The sequence below is a fragment of the Dromiciops gliroides genome, chromosome 1 (assembly GCF_019393635.1).
Source record: "Dromiciops gliroides isolate mDroGli1 chromosome 1, mDroGli1.pri, whole genome shotgun sequence".
Classification (NCBI taxonomy): Eukaryota; Metazoa; Chordata; class Mammalia; order Microbiotheria; family Microbiotheriidae; genus Dromiciops; species Dromiciops gliroides.
This window is the reverse complement of record NC_057861.1, coordinates 671,696,774-671,723,380: the sequence shown is the minus strand read 5'-3', so window position 1 is coordinate 671,723,380 and position 26,607 is coordinate 671,696,774. Positions and strand designations below refer to the sequence as shown.

Genomic DNA, 26,607 nt, shown 5'->3' with positions numbered 1-26,607 from the left:
AAGTCACTTAACCCCAATTGCCTCACTAAAAAAAAAACAAAAAACAAAAAACAAAAAAAAACCCACAAAGGAGAAGAGGCAGCTAGGGCCTTATTGTGTGACTGAGGTTCCTCTATACAGTTAACTGTTCAAGTGGCTGTATGTTCTAGTGACAGTCAAACTTTCTATGGGGTATGTGGAAGAGGCACCTGGTAAGTCCTAGAGAGAGGGTGTTCCAAGCAATGCATTTAGGAGAATGGGAAGAAGAGAATGAGCAGAATCTGCCTCTCCTTTTAGACCCCTTGTCACTGAGATGGTAGCTGGTGGTGGTGGTGGTGGTTTGTCCTAGGAGGACCTAGGATGCACTGGGAGACTGGTCTTTTTAAGCTAAAGTTCCAGGTCTCCTTTTGCTTGAGTTAATTCCCAATCTGTGTTTAAGGCTGGTAAGAAGTGAGGCCTCCTTTACCTAGTCAAAAGAAATAAGTAACTGAAGGAAGGAAGGGCGGGAAAGAGAGAGGGAGGCAGGAAAGAAGGAAGGAAAGAAGAAAGGAAGGGACTTACAGAGGGAGGAAGAAAGGAAGGAAAGAAGGTAAAGAGGGAAGGAGGAAGGAAGAAAAAAGGAAAGAAAAAGAAAGAAAGAAAGAAGGAAGGAAAGATTGACATTCTCCAATATTTTCTCTTTTCCTTGAGTCTGATTATGTGAAAACCCCTTTCATTGTCAAGGCCAACATTAATGCCATCTGCCCATTATCTGATGGATATCTCAAAATGAACTTTCCTTAGGCATCTCAAATTCAGCATGTCCAAAACAGAACTTATTCTTTTTCCCAAAAACCTTTTCCTCTTCCAAACTCCTTATTGCTATCCAAGGCACCATCATTTTTTGAGTCTCCCAGGTTGTCCATATTTACTTGCTTGTCTCCCTCATTCAATTGTGATGTCCTTGAGGGCAAGCACTGACTTTTGCCTCTTTTTATCCCCAGAGTTTAGCAAACTTCCTGGCACACAGTGGACACCCATTAAAAATTTATTGACTGATTAGTAGGAGATGGTGGGTTTTGTGAGAAACACAGAGAAGGGCAGTTGGGTGGGATCATAGAGATGGGGAAGAGTAGTGTACAAGAAGATCAGAACCACTGGAGTTTCCAAAGGCTAAAAATCAAGCGGGAAATGACACAGCAGGAGATGGAACTAAAACCACTCACCAAGTTTCTCACTTTCTTTCATTCTTTCCTTTCTTTTATTCCAGTCTTCTCGTACAAAATGACTAAAATGGAAATATGTTATATAATTTCACATGTACAATCTATATCTGATTGCATTCCATCTCAGGACAGGAGGGAGGAAAAGAAGGATAGAATCCAGACCACAAAACTTTAAATAAAATTACTAATTTATATTTTTTCAAAAAAAACACACAGCAAGAGAAGAAAGTCCTGTTCTCAAATTTTCCTCTTCCTCTCCCCTCAAGGGAAGTTATGTCTCCATAACCATCATGAACCCATATTGACTGAGTATCCATGTTGTGCGAAGCGCTGTGTTAGATACTTATGATACAAAGAGGGGGAAAATTGAACACACACAGGGCAGAGCCAAGATGGTGGAGGAAAGACAGCTGAGCTCCCCCAGGACCCCTCCAAATACCTTCAAATAATGCCATAGGACAATTCCTCAAGCAGCAGAACCCACAAAAGCCAAAGATAGCTTAGAAGGTCAGTGGAAAAGGTCTGTTGTACCGGGGCTAAGAGTGGAGACCAGACCTGTACAGTCTGTGCCAGCACAAAATCCAGCCCCAGGCAGGCTGCTCCACAGAAACTGGCCTTAGGAGCCTTGGAATGAGCTGTGGCAGCATCTATTTCCGGAACTCAGCTCATGGATGGTGAGAGTGTCCAGCTGTTGGCCAGCGGGAGATGACAGGGATCTCTGTTAGCACTGAGGACAGGAGAGGTGTGCAGGCACATCAGAGCTTGCAGCCACACTGAAACGGGATTCTGTTCTGGCTTAAAGGGCAAGCAGGCCTGTGGTTGCTTGCAGACCAGAGCACAGGACAGGGGAGTGATAAACGTGCCTCTCCTTAAATCATGCCACCTTAGACACCTTGAAGCTTGGGACAGTGCATCCTGGAAGCAGTGCCCCACTTTAAGAAGGAGTTAAAAGTCAAGGAATAGGCTAGGAAAATGAACAGACAGAAAAAAAATGCTGACCATAGAAAGTTCCTATGCTGACAAGGAAGAACTAGGTGAACCTTCAGAAAAGGAGAGCAACATCAGGGCTCCTACATCCAAAGTTTCCAAGAAAAATACAAGTTGGACTCAGGCCATAGGAGAGCTACAACCAAGAATCACATACCCAGCAAAATTGGGGATCATCTTTCAGGGGAAAATGGGACTTCAATGAAAAAGAGGACTTTCAAGTATTTGGGAAGAACAGGCCTGAACTGAATAGAAAATTTGACTTTCAAATACAAGACCCTAGAGAAGCCTTAAAAGGTAAACAGGAAGGGGCAGCTAGGTGGCGCAGTGGATAGAGCACCGGCCCTGGAGTCAGGAGTACCTGAGTTCAAATCCGGCCTCAGACACTTAACACTTACTAGCTGTGTGACCCTGGGCAAGTCACTTAACCCCAATTGCCTCACTAAAAAAAAAAAAAAAAAAGGTAAACAGGAAAAAGAAATCATGAGGGATGTTAAAAGGTTAAACTGTTTACATTAGTAAATAGGAAGGTGATAATTTTTTTTGGTGGGGCAATGAGGGTTATGTAACTTGCCCAGGGTCACACACATAGTGAGTGTCAAGTATCTGAGGCCAGATTTGAACTTAGGGTCCCCTGAATCTAGGGCCAGTGCCTTATCTGCTGTAACACCTAGGTACCCCCAATACTTCTAACTCATAAGAATTTTCTCAGTATTAGGGCAGCTGAAAGGAATTTACTTAGATAGAGGGCACATGTGTGAATTGCATATGGAGAAATGATATCTATGAAGCATTTTTTTGTTTATACTTTTTTTGGTTTTGTGAGGCAAACAGGTTGGGGTGGCTTACGTCTGGGGCCAGATTTGGGCTCAAGGTCTCTTGGGTCCAGGGCTGGTGCTTTGTCCACTATGTCACCAAGCTGCCCCATGATGACATCTTTAAAACAAAGTTAAGGGGTAAGAGGAATGCACTGGAAGAAGAGTAGAGGGAGACTTGGAATGGGCTAAAGTAGCTTACATAAAAAAAAAACAACAAGAAAAAGCTTATGAAGTAGAGGGGAAGATGGGGAAGGAGTGTCCCTTACTTTCATCAGAATTGGCTCAACAAAGGAATAACATACACACGCACGTGGGCATAGTAATATATCTTGCCCTGCAGGAAAGTGGGAGGTGAAGGGGATAAGGGGAGAGAAGTGAAGGAAGAGAGGGCAGATTGGAGGAGGGGGCACTGAAAAGGAAAATACTTTTGAGGAAGGATAGGGTGAAAGAAGATAGAAAATTGAGTAAATATCAAGGGAAGGGAATAGGATGTAGGGCAAAACAGTTTGCAATAGTAACTATGAAAGAAATGATGAGCAGGATGCTATGAAAAGACTTGTGAAAAATGTATTCCATCTACAAAGAAAAGAACTGATGGTATCTGAATACAGATTGAAGCATATTTTTTTTGTTAGTTCCTCATTCTAATGATATTTTGTCTGTTTTCTTCAATGTGAAGATGTTTTACATAAGCTGCACATGTATAACTTAAATGGAATTGCTTGATTTCTTAGGGTGGGGAAGGAGGGAGGAAGAAAATTTGGGAAATAAAGGGTTTTTAAAATTTTTTAAATTCTTGATTTTTTGCAGGGCAATGAGGGTTAAGTGACTTGCCCAGGGTCACACAGCTAGTTAAGTGTCAAGTGTCTGAGGTTGGATTTGAACTTGGGTACTCCAGGTACTCCTGAATCCAAGGCCAGTGCTTTATCCACTACGCCACCTAGCTGACCCTGAAATAAAGTTTTTAATAACTCAATGTGAAAAAATTATTTTTACATGTAATTTGGGGAAAATTCTAAATAAAAAATATAATAAAAATAAATAAAATGCCTAAGTTTTTAAAAAATGTTGCTTTGCTCCCTTTTCCCTCAAATCATTTACTGATTTCAAACTCATGGGTAAGGTTATTGCCCTTTCAGACACTGACAATTTTGACATCAAAAAGAGGCAAAGACAAAAATCAATTACTTTCCTATGAAAAACTCCTTAGAAAAGCTGTTGCCAAAACTTTGTCCTTAGCCAGGGCTATGTTACCCTGGACAAATCATTTAACCTTACTTGCCTCAGTTTCCTCATCTATAAAATGTTCTGGAGAAGGAAATGGCAAAGTACTCCCAGATCTTTGCCAAGAAGAGCCCAAATGGGTTCCAGAAGAGTCAGAATTGACTCAAACAGCTGAGAAACAGCAAGGGCAAAGTCTACTTTTGTGTTCTCTGTTTCACTTGCTCATTGGCAAATAACCAACAGGAGAACTTTGGAGTTAGTAACTGGGGAATGATGACATGCCAACCTCCTGGCCAAGAAGACGGTTATGACTGTTTGAAACATATATATGTAAGTATGTATGTATGTATATTACCTGCTTGTGGCATAGCTGGCAGAGATGAGGATTTAGTTGTTTACCATAAGCTAGAGAAACATTTCTCACTATGATGACCTCATTTCCATTCAGAAAAGGTTCATAAAAGACCTCATAGCCTTGAGTACAAGGGGCTGTGCTTCTCTGCTGTGACACCTGATGCCTGGGAGGTAGTGCAAAAGACCCTCAGAGTCCAGAGAAAGGAGCAGAATTAGAGAGTCTTCTGCCAATCCTAAATTAAAGGCTTCTGCCCTTTCTCAAAGAGTATAATTACCCCAGCTGAATGTATCAACTTGAGCATGATAAAGGAGGTGCCAGAGACAAAGAGCTACCCTTGAGAAGCAAGTCCAACTGAAAAGATGAAAATCCCAGCCTCTATTGGAATAGGCCTATGGGATAACCTGATCAGAGGCTTCATTTTACACATGAGGAATCTGAGGTACAGAGAGATGCAGTAACTTGGCACTAGGTCACATAGCCAGTCAACAACACATCTAGTATTCAGACCCAGGTCCTCTGATTCTCAATTGACCATTCCCTGCTTTACATTGGGGAAAGCACTTTTTAAGTCCCAAGGTGCCAAATGATGCCATAGGACAATCCTGGAGCAGCAAAATCCCCAAAAGAATGTGCTGAGGAGAGAGCTGCTGTGCTGAGACAGGAGTGGAGCCCAACCCCACAGTCACCCTGACACAGATCCAGTCCCAGAAAGGCCTCACCAGAGAAAGAAACCCCCAGAGCCTCTGAATCAACTACAGCGCCACTGTCATCTGGAACTAAACTCACTGTCTGGTGAGAAGGCTGAGCCCTTGGCAGGAAGGAGATTACAGGGGTCTCTCCTGGTGCTGAGGTAGAACTTGGGTTTTTCACCCCTGCTGGCAGCCAGGAGGTAGGCTTGAGTAGCAGTGGCCCAGGTGGGGGAGGCGCACTGGATCGTCAGAGCTGACAACCATAGCACACAAAGATGGTTAATTAGCAAGTTGTTCTGGGTCTTCTATGAACCAGGGAATAGGCCAGGTGAGTGAAGAACCTGTTCCTCTTTAATCATAACCCCTGGGACCTCCTGAAGCTTAAGATAGTACAGCCTGGAAACAGTGCCCCACTTTAAGGAGCTAAAAGGCAAGTAAAAGAAAGGCAAGATGAGCAGACAGAGAAAGCTGAAGACCATTGAAAGTTTCTTTAGTGAAAAGGAAGATAGAGGTTAACCCTTATAGGAAGATGTCAATGTCAGGGCTCCTAAATCTAAAGCTTCCAAGAAAAATATGAATTGGTCTCAGGCCATAGAGGTGCTCAAAAAGAACTGAAGATAAAGTTAGATAGGAAGAGGAAAAAATAGAAAGAGAAATGAGGATGATGCAGGAAAGACATGAGAAAAAAAGTCAACAGCTTGAAAATCCAAGTAGAAAAGCTCTCTGAAGAAAATAATTGCCTAAGAATTAGGATTGAACAAATGGAAGGCAATGACTTTATGAGAAACCGAGACACAATAAAGCAAATCCAAATGAATTTTAAAAAGAGGGAAATGCAAAATATCTTCTTAGGAAACGTGGCAAACTTGAATAAAGTTCCAGGACAGATAATTTGAAAATTATTGATGTACCTGAAAACCATAACCAAGGAAAGAGTTTGGATATCATCTTCCAAGAGATTGTCAGGGGAAATTGCCTTGATATTCTAGAAGCAGAAGGTAAAATAGAAATTGAAAGAATCCACTGATCCCCTCCTGAAAGAGAACCCAAAAGGAAAACTCCCAGGAATATTATAGCCAAATTCCAGAGCTCCTAGGTCAAAGAAAAAATATTGCAAGCTGCCAAAAAGGAAGAAATTGAGTACTGTGGAGCCCCAGTCAGGATAGCAAAACATCTAGCAGCTTCTACATTAAAGGACAGGGGCAGGGGTGCATGACATATGATATTCCAGAGGGCAAAGGAATTGAGATTACAAGCAAGAATCAGGTATCCAGCAAAACTGAGTATAATCTATCAGAGGAAAAAACAGGACTTCAATGAAAAAGAGGAGTATTCATGATAAAAAAGACCCAGAACTTAATGGAAAATTTGACTTTCAAATACAAGACCCTAGAGAACCATAAAAATATTGGAGTTGGGAGACATACCTGTGGGCATGCAGTGGATTAATGTCTTGTGTCTGAGGCTGAGTTTTGGCTGGGGTCCCCCTGGGTCTACGGTGGATGCTTTGTCCACTGTGTCACCTAGCTGCCCCTTGGTGACATCTTCAGGGTGAAATTGAGGGGTGAGAGGAATGCACTGGGGATAGGGGAAGGGAAGAGGTAGCATGGAGTGACATCCCACATGAAAGAAACAGGAAAGTGTTTAGGGAATGAGGGAAGAGATGGGGGAGGAGCAGGGCAGTAAATAAACTTTACATTCATAAGAATAGGCTCAAAGACTTAATCTCATTAGAAGTGGCTCAAGAAGGCAATAATATACACATTCAATTGTAGGAGTAATCTATCTAACCCTGCAAGAAAATAGGAGGGGAGTGGGATAAAGAGCAAGGGGCAAATGAACTGAGGGCAGATTGGGAGAGGGTACAAAAGAAATCAAATCCCTTTTGAAGAGGGATAGGGTGAAAGAAGATAGATAATAGAATAAATACCATAGGGAAGGGAATAGGAGGCAGGGACACAGTTAACAATAGAAATCATGAAAAAGAGAAAAGAGTGAAAATTGAACAAAAAATATTTATAGCAACTCTTTGTGGTGGCTAAGAATGTGGAATCAAGGGAATGTCCATCAATTGAGGAATGACTGAAGAAGCTGTAGTATATAATTGTAGTGCAATGGTGTTGTGCTATAGGAAATGACAAACAGGATGATCCCAGAAAAGCCTGGAAAGACTCATATGAACTGCTGTATACAGAAGTGAGCAGAACTGGGAGGACATTGTCCATAGTGATAGCAGTACTATTTGATTAGCAATTGTGAATGACTTAAGTCCCAAAGTGTTATGCAAATGGGAATTATCAGTGATGATGGTAATTCAGTGTGGGAGCCATTGCCTCACATGCCTCCAAATACAACCACTTTTGGAAGGAGAAGGAAAGAAAGCTTTGGGTTCCCTGATAATCTGAATAGATTCTACTGTCATCCCATCACCCTAGTCCTAAATCCCTGCCACACAACTATATTGAAGGCTGACAAACCAGAGAAAATGGCTGGCTCACTATATAGAATCAGCAGGTAAGCACAACAACATAATTCAAAAGTCCAGAGTCCATTAACTTCTTCACAGTTTACCCAGCTGGCTTGTAGAAAACTAAAGAGTAACTAGAGCTTAACCAAGTAGTTGTTTAATCTGGTCCCCATTTTCTCTTTCAGCATTCTAATATGATGCCTCAGTGGCCTTGGTGACACAGGTTACATGTAAAACTTGGGGTACTCCAAGAATAGTCAAACCTCTCTTTACAAGATACTTTAGGTCTGCACAAAGGTAGGTTGTGGTCCTATTAATGATCCAGTGGAAGAGTGCAATAGGCAATTTTTCAAGCAGGTGAAGCTCCCATCATAATTCCTCCCAATTGCTCCCAGAGGCTTCCTAAAGGCTGAAAGATATCCACTGGCCACTCAACCCTTGAAATCTCAGGCTACTTTCCCTCCCAACATGACTGGACTTTGAAGAAGGCCAGAGAAGTCTTAAAACGTGCATGATGGGCAGTTAGGTGGTGCAGTAGATGAAGCACCAGTCCTGGATTCAGGAGGACCTGAGTTCAAATCCAGCCTCAGACAATTGACACTTACTAGCTATGTGATCCTGGGTAACTCACTTAAGCTTCATTGTCCTGAAAAAAAAAACCATGCTACCTGGTTTTCCAATGTTAGCCTGTGTTTGATATAAAATTAGGAATATGTCTGTCTCGTAATTATCTGTGGTAGAGGAGTGTAAGGCTCAGGAACAGGTGGGTGACCCGTGACACTTTCTTGACTGGCCCTTACTCTTCTGTGAGCAGATCCACTCAGAGAGTGATCAACAGTGCCAAAAGTTACAGAGATGCCAATTAGATGGGACAATTGAGAGGTCACTGGAAACTTAGGAAAGAGCAGTTTTGTTTGAATACTGAGGCCAAAAGCTAGATTGTACAGTGTTAAGAAAAGAATGAAAGAAAAAAGGTTGGAAGCACCTATCATACAGGGCTTTCTCAAGAAATTTGTCACAAAATAGAGGAGAGATATGGGATGATAATTAGTGGGGATGGATGGATCAAGTGAGGTTTTTTAAAATGATATTTTATTTTTCCTCCACTTACATGTCAACACAATCCTTAAAACTCATTGTTTATTTCAAATTTTTAGTTCTAAATTCTATCCCTCCTTTCCTCCCCTCCACTTTTCTTGACACAGTATATAATCTGATGTAGGTTATACATATGTAATCATATGAAACAATTCTATATTCGTTATTTTGTGCAAGAAAACATGAACATCAAAAGAAAGAGGGAGGGAGGGAGGGAGGGAGAGAGGAGGCAAGGAAGGAAGGAGGAGGAAGAAGAAGGCAGGAAAAGAAAGAAAGAAAAAAACAACAGTATGCTTCATTCTGTATTCAGACATCAGTTGCTTCTCTGGAGGGAAACAGCATTTTTCATCATGAGTCTTGGAATTGCCTTGGATCACTGTATTGCTGAGAAGAGCTAACTCATTCACAGTTGGTCTTCCTACAATATTGCTGTTACAGTCTACAGTGTCCTCCTGGTTCTGCTCACTTCACTTTTCATGAGCTTATGTAAGTCTTTCCAGGTTTTATTTTACATCAGTCTATTCATCATTTCTCATAGCACAATTGTATTCCTTGACTATCAAATACCACAAATTGTCCGGCCATTTTGTTTTTCCTTTTTTTTGTATCTCTTTGGCATATAGATCTGGTAGTGATATTGCTGGAAGTTGTCTATCCTTTGGACATACTTCCAAGGTGCTCTCCAAAGTGGTTGGAGCAACTCACAACTCCACCGAAAGTGCATTAGTGTCCCACCTTTTCCACCTCCCTTACAACATTGACCATTTTCCTTTTCTGTCACATTAGCAAATCTGATCGCTAGGAGGTGGTACCTCAGAGGTCTTTTAATTTGCATCTCTCTACTCAATAGTTATTTAAAGTATTTTTATAGGACTATAGGTAGCTTTGATTTCTTCATCTGAAAATTGGCTGTTCATATCCTTTGACCTTTTCTCAATTGGGAATGACTTGTACTCTTATAAATTGGACTCAGTTCCTTCTATATTTGAGGAATGAGGCCTTTATTAGGGATATTGGCTGTAAAAATTATTTCCCAGCTTAGTTGAATGGTGTTAAAGAGTAACGTGAGCCATGCTAATATCCCTCTCCAGGGAGAGGACAACCAAGTCAACCCCAAAACCTGTGGCCATTAGGCAGGACACCCTCTGGCCAAACAGTACAGAGTGGATACTTACCACTCCTTACTCTTTGATTCAATTCCATAGGCATCCTCAAGGAGAGTGTAGCCTCCAGCTGGAGATAAAATGGACACCAGAAAAAAATACCATATACCAGAATCCAAAAATGGATAAAATGTAAATAGAGAGAGATGTGGGGAAGAGTATTCTCAGCAGAGTATGATGGGGTTTAGAATTGGAAATGCTGGGAGCTCATCCAGTCAGACACACTTGATTTATGGGAGAGGAAGCTGAGCCTTACAGAGGTGAAAGGACTTCAAATATCCAGTTATAGCAAGCAAAGCTGGGGACTGAGCCCTGGTGTTTTGATTCCAATGCCAATATTCTTTATGCTACACCATGCAGAAGCAAAGCTCTGCTTATGCCACAAGTCAGAGGAGCATCTTGGACAAACTGTAAATGGTCCACATTAGAAGAAAAAGATAGTACGCACAGGAGCTGTGTGGGAAAAGAATGTGCTTAAGAAAGAGTGGCACCTGTATGTTGGGGGTCTTGACTGCTGGGTTAAGGGGCTTGGACTTTATCCTATAGGCAATGGGAGACATAGGATATCCTTGAACTGGGGAGTCATGGTGTCATAGAATTACTCTAGGGAGATGAATCTGGTATTCTATACAAATGGGAGTGGTGGGACAGGGAAACTAGGCAGGAGAGCATTGCAATAGTTCAGATGAGAAGTGATGCCCCACACATCCAGGGCTATGACAGTGGGCACAGAAAAAATTGGACAGATGTCAGAGAGATTGGAGAGGAAAATCTTAGGTAGTGACTGGCTAATAAGACAAGAAAGGAAGAGGTTGGACTTAAAAATTACTCCAACACTTAGAGTCTGGGTCCCTAGAAAGATATTGGTATCAATAACAGATAGAAGCACAAGTTGGGAAAGGACTCAGGTTTGGGGATGATTTTAGTCGAGGATATGTACAATTGGGATATCAAGATGCAGCTAGACAAAGGCAGTCAAATATCCTGGACAGGAAAATGACCAACAACCTGATCTGGAATGCAGACTTGGAATGATATGAATAGAGGTTCTAACTGTAGTCTTGGTGTGACAGAGACTGTCAAGGGAGAAAGTAAAGGGAAAGGATAGAAAACCAAGTACAGAGCCTTGGGAGCTCAGGAGCAGGAGGAAGAGAATGAGCCTGCAGAGGACACAGAGAAGGGAAAGTCAGTTACAGGAAGAGAGCAGGGTCACAGGAACCAAGATGTCCTACAAATGGCTGTTCACTCCTAGAAACTGAGCCAGGAAGGGACCTCAGAGGCCAGCTAGTCTGACTTGGACTTCAGCAGGAATCCCCTGAACAACACCCCAGAAAAGGAGTTGTCCAGTCTTTGACTGCTGACCTTCACTGCCACTGTCCCACCATGCTACCCCTCCCTGTGCCCACTGTGTCCAAGGCAGCCCATTGTGCCATGGGACAGTCCTAACTGTGTGGAGGATTTTCCCTTAGTATTCAATCTCTCTGCAACCTCTACCCAACAGCAGAAAAAAGAATCAATCCAGGAGATTAAGCAAGAGTCAGAAAGGAAACCCAGCAAGAAGGGAGTCTTCAGAAAGAAGGCATAGTCAGGAGTATCCAAGGCTACAGACAAGTGAAAGAAGCCTGAGAAAAGAGGATTGGATGTGTTGATTGGAAAAGGCATTGGAGAGCAGTTTAGTAGAGTGGTGAGGACAAGATCCATGTTATAGGAGAGGAGATTGTGGACAACAAGAGGTTCGTTAGAAAGGGGAGGTAGTGACTGTACCCCACGGAATCCTTGAGATTTTACAAAAGTTGTCACCACCAAACTAGAAGTGTATTCGATACTGGAACTGGACATCATGAATTGGTTGCATGGCACCAGTTCCCCAGCGCTTCACATTCATTGAAGGGATCTTTACCTCCTGATCAACTAACTCTATATCATACTGTGTGATCATCAAGAACACAAACATCTTCATCTCATTGAGGGCAAAGAACCTCCCAGGACAGATGGAGGTACCAGCACCCCATGCCAAAATAGGTGATTTAACCCTTCTCCCTTGCTTGTAGAAAGCTACTTTTCTGCTGCCATCAGGATTCAGAAAACGGTCATATTTGAATGTAGAGGGGTCTGGGTAAATTTCTGGGTCCATATTGAGGAACAGGTAGGGGACTATGGAAACTAAATCTCCCTGGCGGAGGGCATACTCCCTGCCATCATGCATTTTCAGGATCATGTCCTCCATGACAACCCTGCTCAGGACAGGAGCAACCACCAAGCGTAATGTCTCCTCCATGACACTGTCCAGCACTGGGGTCTGCTGCAGCATGCTATAGTCAACATTGATGGGCACCCCAGCTGGTCTCACCTCCTGCCCCATTCTCCTGAGGACTCTTTCTGCCTCCTCCCTCACAGCCTTCAGAGCTTTGGGATTCTTCATGAGGAAGAGGAGGGTCCAGAAGGCTACAACCCCTGTGTTGCCCTGGGCAGCCCAGAGCAGTACAAAGTTAAATTGGCTCAGCCCTAGCTCAGGCATTCCCAGGTCAGCCAGCTGCTGCTGAATGGAAAGGATCCATCCACTCACATTATCCTTCTCCAGGATCTTCTGTGCAGAGAGAAGATCCCAGAAGAAGCGTTTGAGCCTCCTCACTTCTTGCTTCTCCTTGGATGTGAGCACAGAGTAAAATGCCTGGGGAAAGAGAATGTCAAATTTCCTGAATTCCTCAAAGACTTTCTGGGTTTGCAGGAGCTCCTGAGCATGGCCCGCCTTGTCATTAGTGGAGACGTTCCCAAATAATACCAGGTAACCAGCTCTGAAGACAATGTTGTAGCAGTATTGAAAGAGCCCTGCCTGCTTCCACTCCTGGGCTCCTGGGCTCATGGTAACATCAGATTCCAGCAGGATCTTTAGACTATCCATCATGGCCTGGGTCAGACCAACTAGACCAGTCCCCATTAAGTGCTTTGACGAGGTATTGTGCATAATCTTCTGTTGACCTTCCCATTTTAGGAAGCCAAAAACTCTGAACACCATTTCAGATGCAAACTCATCAAAGTCCAGCTTGCTTCTTTTCTCCTTCAGGATGGCATCAAAGGAAAAGGGGTCTGTGACGTAGGTGATGTATCTGCCAGCAATCTGAACAGTGAAGATGTCCCCATGACGTTCTTGCATCCTCTTCAAGAAATTGGAGGGATCCTTACTGAAGTCCCTTCCATGGCCCAGCCAGGGGATGGGGCCTTTGTCCAGAGGGGGCTCTCTGGCTCTCCTCTGACGCAAGGCCCCCAGCCTGTATAGCCCTACCAGGACAATGCTCACCAAGAGAATAAACACAGAAGCCCAGAATGCCATCACCACACCACAAGGGAACTGTGTTCTCTGGCCACTCAGGGAAGACTGAAAGTGCTCTTTGATGATGAAAGCCTTTTATAAGCATAGGAAAGACACTGCTGCCTGTACCTCGGTCAGTTCTTAACTGTGTACAGGAGGTTAGTTATTACATGGAGTTGGGCCAGAGAACAACTGTTGTGCTGAGCTTACTGTTCTCAGAAGCCTGAGGACAGATGAAGGGAGAAGAGCCTGGCATGATTAGGAGATATTTAGGGAGGAAAGCCAATAATGCAATTAAGTAGTAGTTTAGCTTTTGGGTGTGGGGAAAGGGCCTTGGGAAGCAGCAAGTACAGAAAGGAGTAGTGGTAGCTGGATAACAATCAATTATTATTCAATCAAGCATCCCCTCATCCTCCCACGATACACTGTCAGAGCTGGAAGGAAGTTAGAACATACAGCCGAGAAGGTCAGAGTCTGAAGGGGTCTTTGAGGATTTCTGGTAAAATGTCCTTATTTTCCTGGAGATGATGTAGGAGAAATGGATTGGAAGAACCTAAAAGGTTTCCAGATAAGTGACATTTGTTGTTGGTCTTGAGTCCCTTCAGTTATATATGACACTTTGTGACTCCACTTGGTGTTTTCTTGGCAAAGATACTGGAGTGCATGGCCATTTCCTTCTCCAGCTCATTTTACAGGTGAGGATGCAGACAAACAGAGTGAAGTGACTTTACCAAGGTCAGACAGCTAGTAAATGTCTGAGGCTGGATTTGAACTCAGGTCTTCCTGATTGCAGGCCTAGAGCTCTATCCACTGTGGCACCTAGCTACCCCTGAACTCAAGGGTTTTAAAAGGGTTGGAGAGACAAAGCCAGAAGAAGACCATGGCCACTGGAACCTACCATGGACAACAACAACAGAAATGGCACCAAGGCTGTGATGGCATGGGTAAGATTCACCCTCCAGGGAGCAAGTATGTATTGCAGCCACTGACAACCCAACAGTCCAACTCTCCATGTCTACTGCTCTTGTCCACATGGTGGACAGGAAACCTCAGCGTGACTATAGCAGCCCTTTGCCCCATGTACCCTGAAGGACTAACAGGAAGTCAGTCTGAAGGACAAAGGAAGCAAGGGGAAGAACACCCAGTTCTGGATGCCAACTGGGCTGTCCTGGGCATGCCGAGATCTAACAGAGAGATGCCTTTGTGGGCACCAAGTCCACTGCATCATCTACTACTTGGGGGAGTTGAGGGATGGAATGGGACTGGTTCCATTGATTAGCTTCTTGCACCTTTAAAACTACTGAAACTGAGCCATTCACTCTCTCTTTGCCCATTATCCTTTCAGCAATCCTTATCTGCTATAGCCACCATGAACTGACCCAGAGAGAGGGCAGGGACTCTTGCCCCCCTGGCTCCAGGAAATGGGCTTGTTTTTGGCTGTGGTCTGTGTTGTTTGTCCTCCGTTTCAGGTGCCAGAGGTAATTCCTCACAGGACCAGGAATTCAACCCCAGGGTCCTTGGAGCCAGAATCCTATACAGGGTGCTGCAGCCAGCCAACCTGACATGAAACCCCTTTTCAGCTCAAGGTGGGTTTTGAACTTGGACCTGGGACTGTACCCTTTCCTCTTTCCAGTTCCTCTCCCTAACTCACATTAAAGAGGCTCTGGGCATCTCAGTTACAAGCCTGTTTATTCATTCCCTTCCCAATGGGGCTTTGACTCAGTGGCTCACCTTAAAAACAAGTTTATTTTCTTTTAAGAAAGACAAGGGGTGAGGTTGTCCTTTGGAAACTAGGGACTGGGCTATTAAGCCAGGCAAGTCCCCTACTAAACCTTATTCCCATGTACTTAGCTTCCATGATTGGCTGCTCTCAGTGTAGACAGGCTGAAAATGTACAAAGAACAGAGAAATGGTATCTGTTGTTGTTACCATTATTATCGTTCCCATAACCAAGGTTATCTCATGAAGCCTGGTCACAACTTACATAAAATGCAAGACATTGCTGACAAACTCCAGGGAAGAAGTTGCAGAGAGGATTTAGGCTTAAAATAAGTGTACTAAACCCAAATTGCTGCTGAGCCCAGGGAAGGCATGCATACTCTCCCTCTGGACCTGCTCATGTGGAACAAGGTTCAGGTCTGGGAGCTAGGTAAGCCATTTTGTCCTCTAACTCTCTGGTTCCTAACATCTCTCCCAAGAGGCCCAGGGATAATCACTCCAAACTTAGCTTTGCCTCAAGTCTGGACTCTCCTTAAAGAGGCAGTAGCAAAAGATACTCCAGGTACAATATAGATCAGGTTTGGGACAACTATGGGTTCCCTCCATAGCAAAGGTTTTCTGGCAAATCAGGCCAGGAGCTGTGGTCATCCTCCCAGGATCCAGGAGCTTCTGAAGTTTTGAACCCATAAGTTTATCTCCAATATTAGAAACATCCATCTCAGGATTCCTTTTTGTCCCCTTTGCTCAGTCAAAAAAACACAAAGGAGAAGAGGCAGCTAGGGCCTTATTGTGTGACTGAGGTTCCTCTATATAGCTAACTGTTCTAGTGGCTGTATGTTCTAGTGACAGTCAAACTTTCTATGGGGTATGTGGAAGAGGCACCTGGTAAGTCCTAGAGAGAGGGTGTTCCAAGCAATGCATTTAGGAGAATGGGAAGAAGAGAATGAGCAGAATCTGCCTCTCCTTTTAGACCCCTTGTCACTGAGATGGTAGCTGGTGGTGGTGGTTTGTCCTAGGAGGACCTAGGATGCACTGGGAGACTGGTCTTTTTAAGCTAAAGTTCCAGGTCTCCCTTTGCTTGAGTTAATTCCCAATCTGTGTTTAAGGCTGGTAAGAAGTGAGGCCTCCTTTACCTAGTCAAAAGAAATAAGTAACTGAAGGAAGGAAGGGCAGGAAAGAGAGAGGGAGGCAGGAAAGAAGGAAGGAAAGAAGAAAGGAAGGGACTTACAGAGGGAGGGAGGAAGAAAGGAAGGAAGGTAGAAAGAAAGGAAGGAAAGAAGGTAAAGAGGGAAGGAGGAAGGAAGAAAAAAGGAAAGAAAAAGAAAGAAAGAAAGAAGGAAGAAAAGATTAACATTCTCCAATATTTTCTCTTTTCCTTGAGTCTGATTATGTGAAAACCCCTTTCATTGTCAAGGCCAACATTAATGCCATCTGCCCATTATCTGATGGATATCTCAGAGTGAACTTTCCTTAGGCATCTCAAATTCAGCATGTCCAAAACAGAACTCATTCTTTTTCCCAAAAACCCTTTCCTCTTCCAAACTTCCTTATTTCTATCCAAGGCACCATCATTTTTTGAGTCTCCCAGGTTGTCCATATTTACTTGCTTGTCTCCCTCATTCAATTGTGATGTCCTTGAAGCCACAGTGAAACAGGATTCTGTTCTGGCTTAAAGGGCAAGCAGGCCTGTGGTTGCTTGCAGACCAGAGCACAGGACAGGGGAGTGATAAACGTGCCTCTCCTTAAATCATGCCACCTTAGACACCTTGAAGCTTGAGGGCAAGTACTAACTTTTGCCTCTTTTTATCCTAAGTGTTTAGCAAACTTCCTGGCACACAGTGGACACTCATTAAAAATTTATTGACTGATTAGTAGGAGATGGTAGGTTTTGTGAGAAACACAGAGAAGGGCAGTTGGGTGGGATCATAGAGTTGGGGAAGAGTAGTGTACAAGAAGATCAGAACCACTGGAGTTTCCAAAGACTAAAAATCAAGCAGGAAATGACACAGCAGGAGATGGAACTAAAACCACTCACCAAGTTTCTCACTTTCTTTCTTTTATTCCAGTCTTCTTGTACAAAATGACTAAAATGGAAACATGTTATATAATTTCACATATACAACCTATATCTGATTGCATTCCGTCTCAGGACGGGAGGGAGGAAAAGAAGGATAGAATCCAGACCACAAAACTTTAAATAAAATTACTAATTTATATTTTTTCAAAAGAACCACACAGCAAGAGAAGAAAGTCCTGTTCTCAAATTTTCCTTTTCCTCTCCCCTCAAGGGAAGTTATGTCTCCATAACCATCATGAACCCATATTGACTGAGTATCCATGTTACGCAAAGCCCTGTGTTAGATACTTATGATACAAAGAGGGGGAAAAGTGGACACCCACAGGGCAGAGCCAAGATGGTGGAGGAAAGACAGCTGAGCTCCCCCAAGACCCCTCCAAGTACCTTCAAATAATGCTATAGGACAATTCCTCAAGCAGCAGAACCCACAAAAGGGTGGGATGGGATCATTTCCCAGCCAAACATAGCTTAGAAGGTCAGCAGAAAAGTTCTGTTGTACTGAGGTGAGGGTAGATCCCAGACCTGGACAGTCTGTGCCAGCACAGAATACTGCCCCAGGCAGGCTGCCCCACAGAAACTGGCTTTAGGAGCCTTGGAATGAGCTGTGGCAGCATCTATTTCCAGAACTCAGCTCATGGATGGTGAGAGTATCCAGCTGTTGGCCAGGGGGAGTTGACAAGGATCTCTGTTAGCACTGAGGACAGGAGAGGGGTGCAGGCACATCAGAGCTTGCAGCCACACTGAAACGGGATTCTGTTCTGGCTTAAAGGGCAAGCAGGCCTGTGGTTGCTTGCAGACCAGAGCACAGGACAGGGGAGTGATAAACGTGCCTCTCCTTAAATCATGCCACCTTAGACACCTTGAAGCTTGGGACAGTGCATCCTGGAAGCAGTGCCCCACTTTAAGAAGGAGTTAAAAGTCAAGGAATAGGCTAGGAAAATGAACAGACAGAAAAAAATGCTGACCATAGAAAGTTCCTATGCTGACAAGGGAGAACTAGGTGAACCTTCAGAAGAGGAGAGCAACATCAGGGCTCCTACATCCAAAGTTTCCAAGAAAAATACAAGTTGGACTCAGGCCATAGGAGAGCTACAACCAAGAATCACATACCCAGTAAAATTGGGGATCATCTTTCAGGGGAAAATGGGACTTCAATGAAAAAGAGGACTTTCAAGTATTTGGGAAGAACAGGCCTGAACTGAATAGAAAATTTGACTTTCAAATACAAGACCCTAGAGAAGCCTTAAAAGGTAAACAGGAAAAAGAAATCATGAGGGATGTTAAAAGGTTAAACTGTTTACATTGGTAAATGGGAAGATGATAATTTTTTTTTTGGTGGGGCAATGAGGGTTAAGTGACTTGCCCAGGGTCACACACATAGTGAGTGTCAAGTATCTGAGGCCAGATTTGAACTTAGGGTCCCCTGAATCTAGGGCCATTGCCTTATCTGCTGTAACACCTAGGCACCCCCAATACCTCTAACTCATAAGAATTTTCTCAGTATTAGGGCAGCTGAAAGGAATTTACTTAGATAGAGGGCACATGTGTGAATTGCATATGAAGAAATGATATCTGTAAAGCATTTTTTTGTTTATACTTTTTTTTGGTTTTGTGAGGCAAACAGGTTGGGGTGGCTTACGTCTGGGGCCAGATTTGGGCTCAAGGTCTCCTGGGTCCAGGGCTGGTGCTTTGTCCACTATGTCACCAAGCTGCCCCATGATGACATCTTTAAAACAAAGTTAAGGGGTAAGAGGAATGCACTGGAAGAAGAGTAGAGGGAGACTTGGAATGGGCTAAAGTAGCTTACATAAAAAAAAAACAACAAGAAAAAGCTTATGAAGTAGAGGGGAAGATGGGGAAGGAGTGTCCCTTACTTTCATCAGAATTGGCTCAACAAAGGAATAACATACACACGCACGTGGGCATAGTAATATATCTTGCCCTGCAGGAAAGTGGGAGGTGAAGGGGATAAGGGGAGAGAAGTGAAGGAAGAGAGGGCAGATTGGAGGAGGGGGCACTGAAAAGGAAAATACTTTTGAGGAAGGATAGGGTGAAAGAAGATAGAAAATTGAGTAAATATCAAGGGAAGGGAATAGGATGTAGGGCAAAACAGTTTGCAATAGTAACTATGAAAGAAATGATGAGCAGGATGCTATGAAAAGACTTGTGAAAAATGTATTCCATCTACAAAGAAAAGAACTGATGGTATCTGAATACAGATTGAAGCATATTTTTTTTTGTTAGTTCCTCGTTCTAATGATATTTTGTCTGTTTTCTTCAATGTGAAGATGTTTTACATAAGCTGCACATGTATAACTTAAATGGAATTGCTTGATTTCTTAGGGTGGGGAAGGAGGGAGGAAGAAAATTTGGGAAATAAAGGGTTTTTAAAATTTTTTAAATTCTTGATTTTTTGCAGGGCAATGAGGGTTAAGTGACTTGCCCAGGGTCACACAGCTAGTTAAGTGTCAAGTGTCTGAGGTTGGATTTGAACTTGGGTACTCCAGGTACTCCTGAATCCAAGGCCAGTGCTTTATCCACTACGCCACCTAGCTGACCCTGAAATAAAGTTTTTAATAACTCAATGTGAAAAAATTATTTTTACATGTAATTTGGGGAAAATTCTAAATAAAAAATATAATAAAAATAAATAAAATGCCTAAGTTTTTAAAAAATGTTGCTTTGCTCCCTTTTCCCTCAAATCATTTACTGATTTCAAACTCATGGGTAAGGTTATTGCCCTTTCAGACACTGACAATTTTGACATCAAAAAGAGGCAAAGACAAAAATCAATTACTTTCCTATGAAAAACTCCTTAGAAAAGCTGTTGCCAAAACTTTGTCCTTAGCCAGGGCTATGTTACCCTGGACAAATCATTTAACCTTACTTGCCTCAGTTTCCTCATCTATAAAATGTTCTGGAGAAGGAAATGGCAAAGTACTCCCAGATCTTTGCCAAGAAGAGCCCAAATGGGTTCCAGAAGAGTCAGAATTGACTCAAACAGCTGAGAAACAGCAAGGGCAAAGTCTACTTTTGTGTTCTCTGTTTCACTTGCTCATTGGCAAATAACCAACAGGAGAACTTTGGAGTTAGTAACTGGGGAATGATAACATGCCAACCTCCTGGCCAAGAAGACGGTTATGACTGTTTGAAACATATATATGTAAGTATGTATGTATGTATATTACCTGCTTGTGGCATAGCTGGCAGAGATGAGGATTTAGTTGTTTACCATAAGCTAGAGAAACATTTCTCACTATGATGACCTCATTTCCATTCAGAAAAGGTTCATAAAAGACCTCATAGCCTTGAGTACAAGGGGCTGTGCTTCTCTGCTGTGACACCTGATGCCTGGGAGGTAGTGCAAAAGACCCTCAGAGTCCAGAGAAAGGAGCAGAATTAGAGAGTCTTCTGCCAATCCTAAATTAAAGGCTTCTGCCCTTTCTCAAAGAGTATAATTACCCCAGCTGAATGTATCAACTTGAGCATGATAAAGAAGGTGCCAGAGATAAAGGGCTGCCCTTGAGAAGCAAGTCCAGATGAAAAGATGAAAATCCCAACCTCCATTGGTACAGGCCTATGGGATAACCTGATCAGAGGCTTCATTTTACACATGAGGAATCTGAGGTACAGAGAGATGCAGTAACTTGGCACTAGGTCACTAGTCAACAACACATCTAGTATTCAGACCCAGGTCCTCTGATTCTCAATTGACCATTCCCTGCTTTACATTGGGGAAAGCACTTTTTAAGTCCCAAGGTGCCAAATGATGCCATAGGACAATCCTGGAGCAGCAAAATCCCCAAAAGAATGTGCTGAGGAGAGAGCTGCTGTGCTGAGACAGGAGTGGAGTCCAACCCCACAGTCACCCTGAAACAGATCCAGTCCCAGAAATGCCTTGCCAGAGAAAGAGACCCCCAGAGCCTCTGAATCAGCTACAGCGCCACTGTCATCTGGAACTAAACTCACTGTCTGGTGAGAAGGCTGAGCCCTTGGCAGGAAGGAGATTACAGGGGTCTCTCCTGGTGCTGAGGTAGAACTTGGGTTTTTCACCCCTGCTGGCAGCCAGGAGGTAGGCTTGAGTAGCAGTGGCCCAGGTGGGGGAGGCGCACTGGATCGTCAGAGCTGACAACCATAGCACACAAAGATGGTTAATTAGCAAGTTGTTCTGGGTCTTCTATGAACCAGGGAATAGGCCAGGTTAGTGAAGAACCTGTTCCTCTTTAATCATAACCCCTGGGACCTCCTGAAGCTTAAGATAGTACAGCCTGGAAACAGTGCCCCACTTTAAGGAGCTAAAAGGCAAGTAAAAGAAAGGCAAGAGAAAGAGACAGAGAAAGGTGAGGACCATAGAAAGTTTCTTTAGTGAAAAAGAAGATAGAGGTTAACCCTTATAGGAAGATGTCAATGTTAGGACCCCTAGATCTAAAACTTCCAAGAAAAATATGAATTGGTCTCAGGCCATAGAGGTGCTCAAAAAGGACTTTGAAGATAAAGTTAGATAGGAAGAGGAAAAATGGAAAGAGAAATGAGGATGATGCAGGAAAGACATGAGAAAAAAGTCAACAGCTTGAAAATCCAAGTGGAAAAGCTTTCTGATGAAAATAATTGCCTAAGATTTAGGATTGAACAAATGGAAGGCAGTGACTTTATGAGAAACCAAGACACAATAAAGCAAATCCAAATGAATTTTTAAAAGAGGGCAATGCAAAATATCTTCTTAGGAAACGTGCCTAACTTGAATAAAGTTCCAGTAGAGATAATTTGAAAATTATTGATGTACCTGAAAACCATAACCAAGGAAATAGTTTCGATATCATCTTCCAAGAGTTTGTCAGGGGAAATTGCCTTGATATTCTGGAAGCAGAAGGTAAAATAGAAATTGAAAGAATCCACTGATCCCCTCCTGAAAGAGAACCCAAAAGGAAAACTCCCAGGAATATTATAGCCAAATTCCAGAGCTCCTAGGTCAAAGAAAAAATATTGCAAGCTGCCAAAAAGGAAGAAATTGAGTACTGTGGAGCCCCAGTCAGGATAGCAAAACATCTAGCAGCTTCTACATTAAAGGACAGGGGCAGGGGTGCATGACAAATGATATTCCAGAGGGCAAAGGAATTCGGATTACAAGCAAGAATCAGGTATCCAGCAAAACTGAGTATAATCTATCAGAGGATAAATGGAACTTCAATGAAAAAGAGGAGTTTCAGGTATTCATGATGATAAAAACCTGAACTTAATGGAAAATTTGACTTTCAAATACAAGACCCTAGAGAACCATAAAAATATTGGAGTTGGGAGACATACCTGTGGGCATGCAGTGGATTAGTGTCTTGTGTCTGAGGCTGAGTTTTGGCTGGCGTCCCCCTGGGTCTACGGTGGATGCTTTGTCCACTGTGTCACCTAGCTGCCCCTTGGTGACATCTTCAGGGGGAAATTGAGGGGTGAGAGGAATGCACTGGGGATAGGGGAAGGGCAGAGGTAGCATGGAGTGACATCCCACATGAAAGAAACAGGAAAGGGTTTAGGGAATGAGGGAAGAGATGGGGGATGAGCAGGGCAGTAAATGAACTTTACATTCATAAGAAAAGCTCAAAGACTTAATCTCATCAGAAGTGGCTCAAGAAGGCAATAATATACACACTCAATTGTAGGAGTAATCTATCTAACCCTGCAAGAAAATAGGAGGGGAGTGGGATAAAGAGCAAGGGGCAAATGAACTGAGGGCAGATTGGGGGAGGGGACAGAAGAAATCAAATCCCTTTTGAAGAGGAATAGGGTGAAAGAAGATAGATAATAGAATAAATACCATAGGGAAGGGAATAGGAGGCAGGGACACAGTTAACAATAGCAATCATGAAAAAGAGAAAAGAGTGAAAATTGAACAAAAAATATTTATAGCAACTCTTTGTGGTGGCTAAGAATGTGGAATCAAGGGAATGTCCATCAATTGAGGAATGACTGAAGAAGCTGTAGTATATAATTGTAGTGCAATGGTGTTGTGCTATAGGAAATGACAAACAGGATGATCCCAGAAAAGCCTAGAAAGACTCATATGAACTGCTGTATACAGAAGTGAGCAGAACTGGGAGGACATTGTCCATAGTGATAACAGTACTATTTGATTAGCAATTGTGAATGACTTAAGTCCCAAAGTGTTATGCAAATGGGAATTATCAGTGATGATGGTAATTCAGTGTGGGAGCCATTGCCTCACATGCCTCCAAATACAACCACTTTTGGAAGGAGAAGGAAAGAAAGCTTTGGGTTCCCTGATAATTTGAATAGACTCTACTGTCATCACACCACCCTAGTCCCAAATCCCTGCCACACAATTATATTGAAGGTTGACAAACCAGAGAAAATGGCTGGCTCACTATATAGAATCAGCAGGTAAGCACAACAACATAATTCAAAAGTCCAGAGTCCATTAACTTCTTCACAGTTTACCCAGCTGGCTTGTAGAAAACTAAAGAGTAACTAGAGCTTAACCAAGTAGTTGTTTAATCTGGTCCCCATTTTCTCTTTCAGCATTCCAATATGATGCCTCAGTGGCCTTGGTGACACAGGTTACATGTAAAACTTGGGGTGCTCCAAGACTAGTCAAACCTCTCTTTACAAGATATTTTAGGTCTACACGAAGGTAGGTTGTGGTCCTATTAATGATCCAGTGGAAGAGTGCAATAGGCAATTTTTCAAGCAGGTGAAGCTCCCATCATAATTCCTCCCAATTGCTCCCAGAGGCTTCCTAAAGGCTGAAAGATATCCACTGGCCACTCAACCCTTGAAATCTCAGGCTACTTTCCCTCCCAACATGACTGGACTTTGAAGAAGGCCAGAGAAGTCTTAAAAAGTGCATGATGAGCAGCTAGGTGGTGCAGTAGATGAAGCACCAGTCCTGGATTCAGGAGGACCTGAGTTCAAATCCAGCCTCAGACAATTGACACTTACTAGCTATGTGACCCTGGGTAACTCACTTAACCTTCGTTGTCCTGAAAAAAAAAAAACATGTTACCTCGTTTTCCAATGTTAGCCTGTGTTTCATATAAAATTAGGAATATGTCTGTCTAGTAATTATCTGTGGTAGAGGAGTGTAAGGCTCAGGAACAGGTGGATGACCCGTGACACTTTCTTGACTGGCCCTTACTCTTCTGTTAGCAAAACCACTCAGAGAGTGATCAACAGTGCCAAAAGTTACAGAGATGCCAATTAGATGGGACAATTGAGAGGTCACTGGAAACTTAGGAAAGAGCAATTTTGTTTGAATACTGAGGCCAAAAGCTAGATTGTACAGTGTTAAGAAAAGAATGAAAGAAAAAAGGATGGAAGCACCTATCATACAGGGCTTTCTCAAGAAATTTGTCACAAAATAGAGGAGAGATATGGGATGATAATTAGTGGGGATGGATGGATCAAGTGAGGTTTTTTAAAATGATATTTTATTTTTCCTCCACTTACATGTCAACACAATCCTTAAAACTCATTGTTTATTTCAAATTTTTAGTTCTAAATTCTATCCCTCCTTTCCTCCCCTCCACTTTTCTTGACACAGTATATAATCTGATGTAGATTATACATATGTAATCATATAAAACAATTCTATATTCATTATTTTGTGCAAGAAAACATGAACATCAAAAGAAAGAGGGAGGGAGGGAAGGAGGTAGAGAGGAGGCAAGGAAGGAAGGAGGAGGAAGAAGAAGGCAGGGAAAACAAAGAAACAACAGTATGCTTCATTCTGTATTCTCTGGAGGGAAACAGCATTTTTCATCATGAGTCTTGGAATTGCCTTGGATCACTGTATTGCTGAGAAGAGCTAAGTCATTCACAGTTGGTCTTCCTATAATATTGCTGTTACAGTCTACAGTGTTCTCCTGGTTCTGCTCACTTCACTTTTCATGAGCTTATGTAAGTCTTTCCAGGTTTTTTTTTTTTTTACATCAGCCTGTTCATCATTTATCATAGCACAATTGTATTCCTTGACTATGAAATACCACAAATTGTCCGGGCATTATGTTTTTCCTTTTTTCTGTATCTCTTTGGCATATAGATCTGGTAGTGATATTGCTGGAAGAAAGAATATACACAGTTTTCTATCCTTTGGACATACTTCCAAGCTGCTCTCCAAAGTGGTTGGAGCAACTCACAACTCCACCGAGAGTGCATTAGTGTCCTACTTTTTCCACCTCCATTACAACACTGACCATTTTCTTTTTCTGTCACATTAGCAAATCTGATGGCTAGGAGGTGGTACCTCAGAGTTCTTTTAATTTGCATCTCTCTACTCAATAGTTATTTAAAGCATTTTTATAGGACTATAGGTAGCTTTGATTTCTTCATCTGAAAATCAGCTGTTCATATCCTTTGACCTTTTCTCAATAGGGAATGACTTGTACTCATATAAATTGGACTCAGTTCTTTCTGTCTTTGAAAAATGAGGCCTTTATCAGGGATATTGGCTGTAAAAAGTATTTCCCAGCTTAGTTCAATGGAGTTAAAGGGTAATGTGAACTATGCTAATATCCCTCTCCAGGGAGAGGACAACCAAGTCAACCCCAAAACCTGTGGCCATTAGGCAGGACACCCTCTGGCCAAACAGTACTGAGTGGATACTTACCACTCCTTACTCTTCGATACAATTCCATAGGCATCCTCAAGGAGAGTGTAGCCTCCAGCTGGAGATAAAATGGACACCAGAAAAACCCCACCACATCCCAGAATCCAAAAATGGATAAAATTTAAATAGAGAGAGATGTGGGGAAGAGTATTCTCAGCAGAGTATGATGGGGTTTAGAATTGGAAAGGCTGGGAGTTCATCTAGTCAGACACTCTTGTTTTATGGGAGAGGAAGCTGAGCTTTACAGAGGTGAAAGGACTTCAAATATCCAGTTATAGCAAGCAAAGCTGGGGACTGAGCCCTGGTGTTTTGATTCCAGTGCCAATATTCTTTATGCTACACCATGCAGAAGCAAAGCTCTGCTTATGCCACAAGTCAGAGGAGCATCTTGGACAAACTGTAAATGGTTCACATTAGAAGAAAAAGATAGTATGCACAGGAGCTGTGTGGGGAAAGAATGTGCTTAAGAAAGAGTGGCACCTGTATGTTGGGGGTCTTGACTGCTGGGTTAAGGGGCTTGGACTTTATCCTATAGGCAATGGGAGACATAGGATATCCTTGAACTGGGGAGTCATGGTGTCATAGAATTACTCTAGGGAGATGAATCTGGTATTCTATACAAATGGGAGTGGTGGGACAGGGAAACTAGGCAGGAGAGCACTGCAATAGTCCAGTTGAGAAGTGATGCCCCACACATCCAGGGCTATGAGAGTGGGTACAGAAAGAATTGGACAGACGTCAGAGAGATTGGAGAGGAAAATCTTAGGTAGTGACTGGCTAATAAGACAAGAGAGGAAGAGGTTGGACTTAAAAATGACTCCAACACTTAGAGTCTGGGTGCCTAGGAAGATACTGGTACCAATAACAGATAGAAGCACAAGTTGGGAAAGCACTCAGGTTTG

At 42.8% G+C, this 26,607-nt stretch overlaps 1 protein-coding gene across 1 annotated transcript; it reads right to left on the bottom strand.

Annotated features, from left to right (window-relative positions):
- Positions 1-9,256: 9,256 nt before the first annotated feature.
- On the bottom strand, positions 9,257-13,346 carry LOC122734773 (7-alpha-hydroxycholest-4-en-3-one 12-alpha-hydroxylase-like). Its single transcript, XM_043975856.1, has one exon. It carries the CDS (start codon positions 13,314-13,316, stop codon positions 11,793-11,795), a length of 1,524 nt encoding a protein of 507 aa, XP_043831791.1. The 5' UTR covers positions 13,317-13,346; the 3' UTR covers positions 9,257-11,792.
- Between the last annotated feature and the right edge of the window lie 13,261 nt (positions 13,347-26,607).

Coding starts and splice junctions, on each gene's coding strand:
- LOC122734773 (XM_043975856.1), bottom strand. CDS start 13,316: ATGGCATTCTGGGCTTCTGTGTTTATTCTCTTGGTGAGCATTGTCCTG.